The 14405-nt window shown below is 49.2% G+C and overlaps 1 protein-coding gene across 1 annotated transcript; it reads left to right on the top strand.

The window, feature by feature from the left end:
- Positions 1-7867: 7867 nt before the first annotated feature.
- Positions 7868-14198, top strand: Cnpy1 (canopy FGF signaling regulator 1). The gene is made up of 3 exons (XM_005404863.1): positions 7868-8585; positions 10279-10375; positions 14112-14198. Exons 1-3 carry the CDS (start codon positions 8442-8444, stop codon positions 14147-14149), a joined length of 279 nt encoding a protein of 92 aa, XP_005404920.1. The 5' UTR covers positions 7868-8441; the 3' UTR covers positions 14150-14198.
- Positions 14199-14405: the final 207 nt, after the last annotated feature.

The raw sequence follows: 14405 nt of genomic DNA, 5'->3' as shown, positions 1-14405 counted from the left end.
GAGCCATGGAGGCACCAGCTACGCCCTCGCTGCGCCTCGTCTTCCGTGAGTACTGCTGAGCTCTCACTCTCCAGCGAGCTGTCCCACTGGCCTCTGCGTCTCACCTGGGTCGGCACCCTTCAGGGGCTGGGGTGCTCGGTGCTTCCAGGAGGCTGCTTGGTGCTGCTGGAGCTGAGCACGAGGCATTGGTCCTGGCTTACCCTAGCGCATATCCAAGGACAAGCCTCGGGGTCAATGTCTCTGTCCTGAGCCTGCTCTATTTGTTTTTTGTTTTTTGTTTTTTCTTTTAGAGACAGGGTCTCCTTATGCAGTTCAGGCTGGCCTTGAGCTCACCTATGTAGCCCAGGCTGGTCTCGAACTCACAGTGATCCTCCCGCCTCAGCCTCCCGAGTGCTGGGATTACTGGCTTGTGCCACCACACCTGGCCTCCTCTTTCTAGATAAGGCACAAGGGCAGAAAATAAAGTCACCACAAGCAGCCACTCAGCACTCCTGCCCCTCCTCCTCCTCCTGCCCCTAAGCCAGCACTGTGCCCACAAACCACCCAGGGCTTTCAGGGGTCTGGGAGGAGCCGGGATCCCCAGGATCCCACCAGAGAACCAAGGCTCTGGATGCCCATTCAGAGGCAGCTCTTGGGCCCCCGGAAGGCGAGGTCACGGGCACGGCACAGCCACGCTGCGCTCCCTCAGTGTGTGCCGCTGAAGGTGCATGCAAGCCAGCACGATGTGGAGAGAACAGGAGCAATGCGCAGTCTCTGCAGGACTCGCCCCTCAGCGCCCGGCGGGTCAGATCGGGACGCTACTGCACGATTCACCAAAGGGTCACTGGAAGACAGGAAGGTCACGGCCCATGGTCTGCTGAGCAAAGCTGGGCCAGAGCGTGGGGGTCGGGCCACTCCAAGCCCTCTGCCCACTTCCACTCCGGGTGTGCAGGGACGTGGGTGGTTAATCCCCAGCAAGTGCTCGGTGTCTGGCATTGGGGTTGGCCTCGCCAGCCATCGCCTGGCGTCTGGGGCTCCCTGGCAGCTGCTGTCGCTTTGTGGAAATGCAGGCGGATGGACCTGTACCACAGCCAGCCAGGCTGGAGGCTGGGGTCCACATGGCCTGTGACCGTGCACATTAGGTGGGGGTGCCCTAGCAAAGTCCCACAGATTGGGGTGTAAATGTAGCTCCAGGGGCGGGAAGTCCAAGGTCACGGCGTCACAAGGCTCCGCTGAGGCCTGTCTCCTTGGCTTGTACATGGCATCTTCTCTATGTCCGCGTCCCGGCCCGGCCATCCGTGTGTCTGGGACCTGACCTCTTCTTTTAAGGACCAGTCAGCTCAGCCGGTTCAGCGCCCATGCTGACGATCACATTTAACCTCAGTCACTCTTCACAGACCTAATCTCCAGACACAGCATACTCTGAGTCCCTGGGCTAAGAGCTCACGGAATGAACTCTGGGGATACCTGCCAGCCCGAAACAGTGCCCAGCCTGTGCCTTGGTGGGGGTGAGACACACAGACCCCAGGGCTGGAGCAGGAAAAGGATGCCCTGGTCCTAGCAGTGAAGCCACGGGCTTCCGGTTCTCCATCAGGGACAAAGGGTCAGTCAGGTTGTCATCCCAGGATGAGCTATTTCCCGGAAATGACACTGGGTTGGAGTGTTCAGGGGAAGGGAACCCTGCCTGGCCACCACGAGCTCCCAGCAACCCCGGCCTTGGCTGAGGCCACACTTGATCCAAGTAAGTTCCCCATGTGCCCAGGCTGGGGGCGAGGATCACCTGGCTGTCCGTCCAGCCTCTGCCTGTGATGCCTTGTCCTCTCTGTGCCTCTGTATCCCCATCTGAAAACTGAAGGGTCTGTGCTGCTGTGGGCGTGGAGTGAGGGAGAGACAGCCACGCAGCTGAGCGAGCTGGAGAGGTGCTGGGTGAGCCGCCCACCGCAGTCTTTACCACCTGCGCCTCGTCTGGGCACCGGGGTTTAAAACGCTTCTCCTGTCTCCCTCAAAACTACCGTACTGGGATAGAATAGGGCAAGACTTACCCAGGAATACTGGGGAGCGCGTGACTAAGACTGCAGCACTGCGCTCTCACAGCTGTCCCATTCATCACTCACGTCTGCGAGAGCTCTCTTTGGCCTTCTTGAATCTGTGCCCCATGAGTGGATTTCACCTGTAAGCCACCACACATGAGAGCTTCCTGCTGCACCCGGGCAGCAGCTTGTGCCTTTTGGTTGGATGCAGACCAGACCCGCTGAGGCTCACAGCCTACCTAGCGAGAAGGATGAAGCAACGGCTGAACAGAGGGCTTGCTGTGGGCCAACCCGTGTGAGATGGAAGGGACAGGCGCACACTCGCCATGTGCACACAGGGCACGCGGGGTCACACGTGTAGATGCGCGCACACACACGTTCCCACATGTACCAGGAACAGTTATGGGAGGAGGAAATCCGGGAGTGTCTGGCTATGAGCCTTAGTTTTTGCCCTTAGGATCCTTTTGGTTTTTAAAAACGAAATTCAGTAGAGGCGTAACTTTTTCCAGTAAAAACATTTTCAAGGAAGAGCTATCTTTCTGGCTGCTTGGAGCCAGGCCCGGGGGCTGTCCATCGAGAAAGGGCTCCTGCTCCTTGCTGGAAAAGACTGCCCTCCGCGCAGCCAAGACCTCCTGTTTTCTTCTGTTCCCAGTTATGACGCAAACCTGCCAAGAGACAGGCGGCCCCAGGAGTGCAGCCTCCCCGCCAAAGGGACTCCTCGGGCCAGTGCGCCCCTCTCTACCCACCCAGACCTCTCCTTTTGTGAGGTGCACCAGGGGCTCATGTCAGCACCCCGAAGAACAGAAGGCCTGCAGTCCCAAGGTCCTTGGGCAGGGGGTGACTGGTGTCCTTCCAAGAATGGGGCCGCAGGGTGTCCAAGGCCCTGAACCAGCTGTGTGTCCTCGGGTTCAGTTTGGGTTGATGTATTGATGTCCTCCAGGCCTGTTCCTGGGAGGCAGAAGGGCCCAGGGAGCTCAGGGCTGCAGACCCAGGGAGGCTGCGGAGGGCGGGTAACGGAGGCCTTCCTGAGCGGCAAGCCCTCCTGGGCCAGGAACCGCGGCGCCTGCACTGGCCACTGTCCCCACCCTCGCCCAGGAGCCAGGCAGCGTCTTCCAGTTTGCTGTTGGCTACGGCCCCCGCTAGAAGCTTCTGCATAATCTGTGTGCATGCGTGTGCGAGTGTGCACGCGCATGCAACTTCACCTCTGTGGCTGTGAACGCCCAGAGCTGAACTCACTGCCCAATTCTGTCCCTTCTCCTCTTAGACTTCCGGTCTTTACCAGGGCATTTTGCCATTTCCTTCCTCGGCTCACTGTGCTCAGACAACAAATTTGGGGAAGGCAGTGACAGAATCTCAAAATGTGACCGCACCATTCCGGCCCTGGGAGGAGCCTGGCAGAGGTGGCTCTCTGCAGACAGAGTGGCAGCCTGATGTTTTCAGTAACAGGACAATCCTGGGAGAGAGGGAGATTGTGAGGAAGCTTTGGCTCTGGGGCTAGCAATTAGTTACACTGTCAGCAGTTAGCTACCGGGCCTGTACCGCACATAGTCTGTCCCGGGGATTTTATTTCAGTTTTGATTCACAACCAGGGAAGAGCTTTCTTTAAGAAAGTCGACTCAGAGCCGTGAATCTGTCTGCCGTGTAGCTGGGGCTCGATGGTTATTCGCCAAGTGAATAAGCAATTCCTATCACACCCATGTGTGCCGTGAGACATGGCTGCTGCCCCTTGGACACTCTCTCTTTTTCCTAGTAAGTGTTTATTTGTTTTTGTTTTTGAAATGAGCGGATCCTCCGAGCTGTGCCAGCTGGAGGCAGAGCCAGACGCACAGCGTGAGTCAGGAGCCCCAACCCTGGCTTCCACGACTGTCATGGGGTGGGAGATGACGGCCTTTCTCCTGCAGAGAGCGGGGGTCACTTTTACCTGGAGCGCTTGAAATTTAATCGGCTTTTTTGAAGACTAACAGAACATTTGTAAGAACAGGAACGCCAAGCCAGTGCCAGTTTTATACTTAATAGTGCAAAGTAGGTATATGTTTTTAACTTCAGGGAAAAGTCAAACTGAGTTACTGGACACTCCTGTGCGCCATTTCAGCACACGAAATGGCCAGTACACAACTGTTTTTCTACTTTGCCGCTAAGATGAAAGCATCACCCAGAATTTTAAACAGTGATTGAATTCTGGGAACCCCACTATCACACTGTCCTCATTTAATTACTATTTTTTCTTAACACCTGAGCCTATACAGTATGGATATTTGTCCAGAAATAGTAAGGACAGGAAACACTTGTTGACTGTCTTATTTTAAATAAGAAGGGCTGATTTCCATTATTCGAATGACAGGAGGTAAAAATTAGATGTTATTTTCAAAAATGCATGGTTATTTGTACCAAGTCGTACGTGTTTTCACCTCCAAGGTGTTACGGACGGCACACGGTCACCCATGTGAGCCCAGAGTACCCGGCCAGCAGGGACACTAAGGAGAGGTCAGTTACACGGCAGTCACCTCTGCTGTTTAAATGAGGCAGGGCCACCCCAAACGTCTTACTGATGAGGCTCAGACGCAGTTCATTTCTTCTGATATGTGAAACACTAGGCAATTATCAGTTTTTATTACTCCTCATCAAAATAAGCACCTTTAGATTTCTAATTATAATGTCTAATAAAACCAAACGGTCAGCGCTGTTTGCACATGAGGAAGCATCCTACAAGTAACTCACAGCAAACTACATAAAAGCTAATTATATATCTCAACCACTTACAAGAATTTCTGAATGCATGCTTCTGTTGTAGCCTAAAGCAAGGAACTCTGAATTTTTCACTTCTAAATATTGACTTTTTAACTAACAGCAGTGATTCCATTTTTTATGGATGAAAAGTTAGTGATTAAACTAGATGCAATATTTGCCACAGTGCAATTAAAATTTCTACATTAACCCACCCTCCAGAAAGAAAAAGCAACAATGTGAAATTAATTGTCAGTCACTAAACACGTTAGGTACCGGTTTCCTATATGAAGGCAACTCCAAAAGGACGACAGAGACGCATGGAATTTATTGGCGACAGTTGGGCTGTGATGGCAGAGACAGACACACCACAACGCCAGATTCCACATCCAATTGTGCGGTCACATAATTGTATTCCTGCCTGATTGTGATAGCTATCAACCAAGAAATTTACTACAAGATTAACAGAGACACAGTAATGAAAAAACACGGGCGGCATCGTGTAATTGACTGTTATTAAAGTATGTCATCGTGGCCTGTAATAAACTCCTTGGCTACAGCTTCCCGGAGGAACCCAAGCCAGAACTTTCTACTACTTTTTTCCTTTTTAACTTGGGCTATGGGGTCCCCACCACCGCTGCTACTTAATAGGCGCAAGGTCAGAAGTCTCAGGGAGGAAATAGACACTACACATACAATGAGTTAGAGCTGTCGGAGGGTGTCAGGACGTGGAGAAGTTAGGGTTCACTTGGTGGGGGGACTCCAAAATAGCAATGCAGTGATCCCACGTCACGTTTGCATTTCCAACTTCGGCCAAGTGAGAAAAGCAGGGCAGAGCAGAAAACGGTGCCTGTGAGTCAGCTTTCTCGGCTTTCTCCGGATACTGCCGCGGTGGCCGCTGCAGCCCTTCCCATTCATATTTTAATGAGGTTAGTATCTGTGAGGCCATCCTTAGAGGGCAGCGGCAAGGTTCCCCTAAGATTACAATAGGAGATGCTTTAGTGACAAGCACCATTCAAAACCGTCACAGTCCAGAAAGACTCAGTTTTATTCCGCTTGTCCCAGTACTTACTGCACCCTTAGAGTCGGGACAATCTGAGGAGGAAAGAGCCTCAGTGACGTATGAACGGTGTTTAGATTTTCTTCGCAGGTAGCTCAGGTAAGGAGAATCATGTTAAACTCTAATCGCGTCTAACTTAGCAAAATCAGAATGTGTGTGCACACGGACCGGCTCCCCTCGAGGAAGGCAATCATTGTATACTGCAAACATGGACTCGTAAAGGAAAATAAACACTGAAGAAAAGAGCTGCTCTGATAACCCCCTTTTTCCTTAAATGTTTTCTTGAGAAATCTGATGCTTCAGGACTTCAGATCAATGTTGTTTAATATGCTGGCCTCTGCTTTTCTCACCCTGGGTTTGTGCCCTTTTCTGTTTTGGTGGACGAGGTAACCGAATGTCTTCCAGCTATCTGTCACCACCATGTCCTACTTTGAAAGCATCGTTACTCCAAAGGGCTAGCGAACTGCAGCAAACAGCTAGTCAGCCTTCCCGGACATAGAAAATGGTAGAAATTCGCGCTGTTCTTCAATGCAAAGTAGTTGTTTTAAGACAGGCACACCGCTGCTAGATTCCAACCTGTAAGATTACACTTTCGGGATAAGAAAAGCAATTCAGTCTTACGGAGAAGGCTTTCACGTGGGGACTCTTTTATTAAAAAAAATCGCAGCCTGGGATCCGCGACATGGCACTCAAAAATCAGTCCTGTAGGCCTTGGCATGCAGGCATTGAGGTTCCCCCGCAGAAGGCCGGGTCAGTTTAAAAATACAAACAATTAACATCAACCAAACAGTTGCTCGGTAGCCTGGCTGGCAGGAAGTGCGTGGTGTCTGAGGCTGGGGCTCTGCTGAGCTTCCAGAGCCCCCCCCACCCCCAGACCTTTGGCCCTCCAGGCCCGGCAGGGTCCCCACCCCCAAGCATCAATTCTGTTTACTCTCCCGAGGGGGGAGGGGCAGGGGGAGGGAGGGGGAGGGTGAATTTCCAGATTACAGTTGGATTTTCAAAGGAGAGGCCATTCTTCACTTTCAAGAAAAATACTGCCTCACTGACACCCAGAAACGGATACATATATTCAGATGGGGAACTGCACTTAAAAACACAGGCATCTCAGCAAGCAGTTACACCCCTGATCGTTCTGCTAATGATCTGCCTGGACTAATTGTCATTTAAGAATTTACCTTTGCATTTTAGAACTTTTTTTCAGTGACTCGCACATGTTCAATGCTTGATTTCTATCCGTTGATAAAGTTACCGTTTTGTTTGTTAACCTGTGTATTTCTTTTTACAGCTTCCAAAGCTTGCAGGCCGTCGTTCGAGCACAGACGTAAAAGCAGCTTGTATTTGGAATGGGCACTTCGAGTAGACATTTTTTAAAAAATTAGAGCATTCATGGGTCGTTTCCTTTTTAACCTTGGTACTTTAGGGACTTAGTACGGGCTGTGGCATATTCTCGAACAAAGCATTTCATTGCAAAGTGAACGCTTGGGCCCGGAGGGCGGCTCAAAGTCAAACTCAGTCAAGTTTGGGGCCAAGGGCTTTACCTGTACGCGGCAGGTGCGGCGGGCGGGGAGTGGCGCTTTTCTCTAACTCTCTCGTCTTCCGGGCTCCTTTGAACGTGTTTGTACAGAGTTGAGTCCTTATTGAACCCGGGCTGACGGTGGCACCGGGTGGTTTATAATCAGCCCGGCCGCCGCACTGCCTTTCATGTTAATTCCGCCGCGCTGGCGGATCAGATTTGCGGCCAGATGGCGGCGAAGCGCGGAGACCCTTTGTGCGCCCGGGCGCGCCTGTGAATGTCGCGCGGTCGCTGGCACCGGAAGGGCTCACACTGCGTGTGAAAGGGGACAAAGGAGGCTGGATATATCAACACTGCAGAAACCGAGTTCATTTGTGATGCAGCCCCTTTCACCGCGGTTGTCAGGCAAACTTCCTACTTTGATCAGCAGAGGGTGGAGAGGGAGAAAGGCGCGAAGCGCGGGCCCCGGCGCGGTCCGTGCGCCCTTGGCGGCTCCACGCCCCCTTCCGGAAGGAGCCGCGGGACGCAGCTCCTGCGCCTTGACCTGTCTGGACGGCCCGCACGTTTTTGTGTCGGTCACCAAGGGCGCGGGTGCTCTTTGACCCGCGCCCCGGGCAGAGGCGGATCCTGGGGCCCCGCGGGTCCGCCGGCCGCGGGAGAGGGGCGTGCGGAGGCGATCGCGGCCCGCGGGACGCGGGGAGAAGGGGAGCTCTGCGCCCAGGGAGCGGATGGGCGCTGAGAAGCCAGAACAAGTCCCCGTCTCTCTCTGTCTCTCTCCTTTTTGTGACTCACGCTTACTGTGCGCGTTCAACAACTTTTACGAGTGACTGCGGGCATGGGTGTAGCCTTCAGTCTGAGTGTGAGGTTCTGCCCGCGTTCAGATCCGTGCCCTCTCTTCGTAGACCTAAGCTGACCTCAAGTGGGGCAATAACGCGCCCGCGGGGCCGAGGCTCCGCGCACAGCCGCGCGCGTTTGTTGCAGCGGGGCCGGGAGCGAGTCCGCTCGCCTTCCCAGCACCCTCTTTTGCGCAGTCCCACCCCGAAGCCCAGTGTCCCCGCCATCTGTCTCTCCCTAGGTCCCCCTGGTGCAGTCCGAGGCGTTCCTCGTCGACCTTCTGGATAAAGTGTGCGAGCGGATGAACGACTACCAGCTGGACGAGGACCCTGTGACGAAGGAGAAGTATTTCCGGAGATACGCCCCGAGGAAAGGAGACAAGATATACAGAGAATATAAGAGGTTCTATTACTACTCTGACGCCTACAAACCTCTGAAATTCGCGGTAAGCGCTCTCCCTCCGAGAGGGACCATGTGACCGGGGAGCCCGGTGCGGGTGCTCCCTTTGTCCTCCGCCGCTTCCTCCTTGCCGCCGAGCTGCGGCGCGGGGCAGCAGAGGGCACATTCAGTGTCATCTGTGTACTGGGCTGCCCTGCTGCTGCTGGCTAGCCGCGCGTTCAGGGCTCTCCTTTTGAGACACCCCAGGGCTTCTGGCACCCCGAAGTGATCCGCCCTCCCCAGGCCCAGAGACCTGAACACAGTGCGCTCAAGTGACCTGTCCTGGTGCCCAGGGAGGCCCAGGGAGGCCTGACAGGTCTGCATAGAAGGGTGAGGTCGTAGGTTAAAAACCCAAATGGAAAAGTGTGTCATTTTCAAAGGTTTTAGAGCCAAATGGGGGAGGAGTACTGACGTAATCATTTTCCTCCCAGGCTTCACGGAAGAGATTCCCCCCACCACCACCCTAGTTAATTGAAGAAATTTAGCACAAACTAAGTTAAACAAAGGCTTAGGTAGGATCGCTGGCATAAAGCCAAATTGTCTTCCAGTATAATGTTGATTTTATGTGAATGGTGACCTCTAGCTCGCTAGAATGTGCCTGGCAGAATATATTGCAATATATTTCCCTTTACTTAATGTTGTTGAATTGCACACAATGATGGGCAGGCCTGTTTAAAAAATGTATTAAGTTCACGCATTGGCCAAAATGTCAGGCCTGCTGAAACCCTGAAATGAGGGCTGTGGCTGACATTTGGAGATATCATTTTAATTAAAAAGTGAGGGCAGTAATTCAGGGCTAAAAGTACTGTGGAGTAGCAATGGCCGTGTTCATCATGTGGTTGTGTGGCGCAGGTTTTAAATAAACACATTCAGGTGGAATTTAAATATTCCTAAATGCCACTTAAGATTTTTGGAGTCTTTGCTTAATGATCTCAGAAGCTGACTCACAAGTCTCTCACGGATGCCCTTCAGGAACTTCAGACTCCCGGAAAGTGCCACTTAGTTCTTTAACGAAGACCCATCTCAGTGGATACTTAAGATTTTCTGATCCAGGGGCAAAGTTGAACTCCCTCTACCCTGCAGTGTCAGGTTTTGTTTTTGTTTTTGTTTTTTTTTAGCAAAGTGAAATTGAGTCTGGATCTCTAAATGGTATGGAGAAAACTTCTGTAACCATCAGACAAGTTCTCCACAGTGAAGCCGAAGATGCGTTTGTTAGGGTTGCTGCGAAGGGAAGCTTAATCGCTTTGTCACTTTCAACCCCCAGCCTAGATTATTCTGTTAAATCAGAAGGAGACTGGTCCACCACCTCAAGGACCTGTGTTCTTTAAGTTGCTTTTAAAAATAGACAACTGAGACTTTTCAGCTCCTTACGAGGAGCAAACCCATTTCTTCCTGTGGTCGCGTTTCCAGTTGTAGGAAGAAAAACACAAAGAACCCTTTCCTTCCTGGCCCTCACACAACTCCCAACGTGACTAATGACTTGGTTAAGTCCCAAGAAATGATGCAATTAACATTCTGGGAAGAGGGCTAATCCGAGACAATGATGAATTAAGCCAAAACGGCCCCCCAAAATAGGCCGCCTTGGCTACGTGATCCTGTATGTATAATAAAATGTTGCTAAATCCTTCCCGACAAGATGCCCGACATGCCCGGCCAGTGTGTCTCCAGACCTGGAGTTTGTTGCCATTCTGTCTCCGCAGTGCGAGAATATAATAGAAGAGTATGAAGAGGAAATATTCTCACTTATCGCGCAGGAGGCACACCACTTCGCTGACAAGCTGTGCAGTGGAAAATCAGGTACTGTGTCTGATGTAACATGTGCTCGCGGCCCGAGCCGCGCCTCCGCTCAGCCGAGCACAGCCTGTGCGCAGACCCGGCCTCTCTGTCTCCTTGGAGCCTCGCTCTGGCGCAGGGTTCTGGGTCTTCGCATCGAGGAGGAGCTTTCCTCTCTGGTTCCTCCTCTGCCTTTCAAATGCATCCAGACTCCTTGATTTCCGGAGGCAAAGGAGCGCCTTCTTGTTGAGAAGTGGGTGACCCTGAAGCACTTGCCTTTACAATAAAAAAGCTACTTCTAAAGACTGAATTTTCCATCCTGACCTAGGCAAGGAGAAGGTCCTAATTTAAATACCTGCTATACCAGCAGAAGGTGGATTCTAAATTTCTAAGAAAAATTTTTAAGATTTCTGTTTGTTTGTTTGGGGCAGAATATGCTGGTTTTATTTATTTATGTATGTATTTATTTATTATTTTTCAGGTTTCTTTCCCAGATGGTCTACATCTTTAAAAAAATTTTTTTTTCTGGCTTAGTGGATAGAAAATAACATTTAACTCAGATTCTTAGACACACACTGCACACAGGCCACAGGGAATGAGCAGAAGGCGTTGTTTACTACATAACAAGGTGGAGCCTGGACCTGCTGGCCCTGCCCTCTCTGTGGCTGACCTGATGTCCAGTCTTGTGGCTGTGATGATGGTTAATACATGCACAGGGTGTAGGACACGTTTCTGTTCTCTCTGGGTACCTTTGGGAAGAAGAGGAAGGGATACATGTGAAGACAGTGATTTAAAGCCAGGGCACTTTGTAAGCCACGTGGAAGCTTGAGACATTCAGCATTTAGCAGGTGTTTACAAGAAAGTACAGTACACGCACACACGTCCACTGTATCAAACCTAGTGCCAAAGTCCTTAAAAGGACACGCATCATATGTGTGTAGATAAATATTGACAGCGTCAGAAGTCATTAGGCAAGAAGATCGTGAATTTGCCACTAAGAAAACAGTGGAAGTTTCCTTACAGAGTAGATAAATGGGTTGTTTTCTATTTAAAATCTGGTTTTAAGTGGAATATGCCGAACAATACCCTGAAATGACACAGTGGGGATTGTTCAGCAGTTTGAGGGTTTTTTCCACTGATGTTGCATATATAAAGTAGAAGTTTGTGACATTCATATAAGTTCATAGCCAAACTTCCCAAAGAAAGCAGTTTTGAAATTTTTCAGACACTTCAGCGACGCAGATGAGGTACACATGTAACAGACAGTGTTTGAAATAGTTATTTTCCTATTTGTTTCCTTATAGAGGGTTTGGACTTGTCATAATCATCTACTGTCAATACACATAATTTGCTCTGTGGACGCCTACTCAGGTGGTCCAGAAAAGCTTCAGTTTCACTCACTGTTCATACGGTGTCCCCCCCGAATTAAGATTCTGGGGAAGGCTGTGTTCCCAAGTTCAGCATCTTGACTGAATTTCCATAATGTTAATGACCTCTGTTCATTCCTTCTACATAGCTGTAGTCAGAAATTAAAATATCGGCCCTGAGAAAGCGTAAGCTTAAAAATACACCTACAATATGAGCAATATTTCAAGGATGGAGTAAAACTAGATGACCTGTAATTAGCATTTGCTTTTCAAAAAACAACTGCCTACCTCAGCCAGGGCCGCAAAGGGTGACTGGTGACATCGTGATTGAACAGGGGGAAGCCAGTGGGTGTTCTCAGGTGATATTTCCTCACCAATTGTACTTCTGAGTATTGTAAACCATGTAAGTTGAACACTGAACATGAACTAATCTTTAAAAGAGACGAGATGCCTCCCACGGAAAATCTCCTACTGGAGAAAGTTAACATGGTAGAGGACTTTTCAGACTGAAATATTATTGCTAGAAAAAGCTAGAGTAGCACCCAGTGATAGCCATCCCCATAAACGACTACACTGACAGCAAAGAAATGATGTATTTTAATGTATAGGAACACTTTTGACCACTGTGTAAAACATAAGACTGTCATATCACAGAAGAACTCCTTGGTGCCCTGATACACAGGTGTGTAAGTTTCCTACCAGAGCAGGTCACGCCTACCCTATCTTGGGGAAGTGATGCTGAATCGTAATACATGGTGTAATAGTGCCACACCAGGGTCTCCGCAGTCAGAATTCTGTTTTAGAGGGGTGACCACGTGTATGTGTGTTGTGTGTGTTTGTATTATGAACCTGTACATTTGTAACGGTTTTACTGAATGTATACTGCATGCAAGATGCTTGTACTGAGATCTAGTAAAATGTTCAGCTATTGTTTTAGAGAGATCAGTAATCATTTAGAAAATAGATACTTCTGTAACTAGAAATTTGACTGAAAGTTTACTTTCTGTATTTATTATGAACTTGGCATTTAGATGAATTTTGCTTTTTTCTATGTAACACGCGTTGTTTCGGTTTATCTGTAATAGTTACTCATGAGCAGATGGGGGCATGCTCACAGTCTTCAGAATGTTAGGGTTCGTAGGCATTCGCCCCCCACCAAAAAGAAATAAATGGTGCATAGTGGAAAAAACATAGCATATGTCCAATATAAGATGAGCACGCTTGTGTTAAGAAACAGCATATCTGTGAGCTCCGAGCACATTCTTGTCATGTCTGATGAAGTCTCCCATCTCACCGAAGGGTCCAAGACTGCAGGAGTCTGGGGCTGCCACCCTGGCACCAGGCAGCAGAGAGAAGAGGACTCGCCGGGTCCCTCTGCTCTTGGCGGAGATGGGAAACGGGGCCCCTTCCTCACATGGTTTCTTTCTCCTAGGCAAAAATTAAAAGAAAATCATTAGATTTAGCTGAGGAATATCCTGTGCCGTAGAACCCAGGTTTTTCCAGGAGTCCTTTTGCTGTCTTGAAGTGAAAATGATTAAAATCTTACTATAGTACAGGATGTGATTAAAACACAGCTCTATTCCAGGCAAGGTGGAAAGCATACCCTATAGATTATAAATGAATAGATGCTCCTGTGTTTGTGGAGGATGTGTTAGACTGTATGCAGGGTGTAAACAGAAGTACATGAGTGTCTTCACTGCCTGGCACTTCTGCTCTGAGACCAAATCCTAACATTTAAAAACATCATAACTACAGGATTTGCCACGTACTCATTTTAAATGCAGCGTATGGAATGAGATACCAAGTATCTGGAAATGTGTAGCGTACACTAAACATAAAAGCATTGCCGCTATTTTGTCTGTCCCTCCCAACCCAAATGGAGAGTATTAAATTCCGTAATATAAAATAATTTCTTTTAAGGCTAGCGTAGTTCACATCAGCTAGGTAGCTAAAACCGTGCATAGCCTTTCTAAATAGCCTTTCTAAATTCGTTGTTCTCAACTGGAAAAGTAGTGTGAATCAAAACACCTAGCTGTCTCTCAGTCGATGCCTAGTATCTAGTGCTCCTTCCAAGTTGTGAACTGTCCCTGAGCTGGTGTTCTCTAAATATCCCCATACCCACTGGTGAAATGACACAGTGGCCTTGCTTTAAAATATTCTAGCCAAAACCGAGAGGGTGAGACCAGAATAAGAGAATGCTGATCATTGTGGAAGTGGGTTTGGAGACCAGAGGAATAGATTACACTCTTCTTTCTACTTTTGTGCATATTTGAGCATTTCCATAATAAAAGCTGAAAAGTATGCTCTCAACAGCTTGTACTTTTTGTGGAATGTAACTGACTTAATGGCCTGGTGTTTGCTGTGCTAGTAATGCTTCCTCATTTTTTTTCCAGATCTGTGTGGAGCCTCAGCTAATCACACTGAATTCTAGAAGTGGTGTTCAACTCCTTTTAGAGAGAAAACAAAGTCGCAGCTCCAAAGGTCAATGTCTGCATTTATGTCTGCATATCTTTCATGATAAGAAAATTTGTCTTGTTTATACTAGGCTTATCTCATGCGTGATATTATTTTGAAAATTTGTTTGGCATCCTGACAAACTCTGACTCTTTCTTTAGGTGAAGCCAAAGAGTATGTGAAACCTAAATTTCCTTTGCAAATTTGGACCAAACAGACTTAGCAATAAAGCA

The sequence above is a fragment of the Chinchilla lanigera genome, unplaced genomic scaffold (assembly GCF_000276665.1).
Source record: "Chinchilla lanigera isolate Chin_1 unplaced genomic scaffold, ChiLan1.0 scaffold00090, whole genome shotgun sequence".
Classification (NCBI taxonomy): domain Eukaryota; kingdom Metazoa; phylum Chordata; class Mammalia; order Rodentia; family Chinchillidae; genus Chinchilla; species Chinchilla lanigera.
This window is presented reverse-complemented; position numbering and strand designations above follow the sequence as displayed.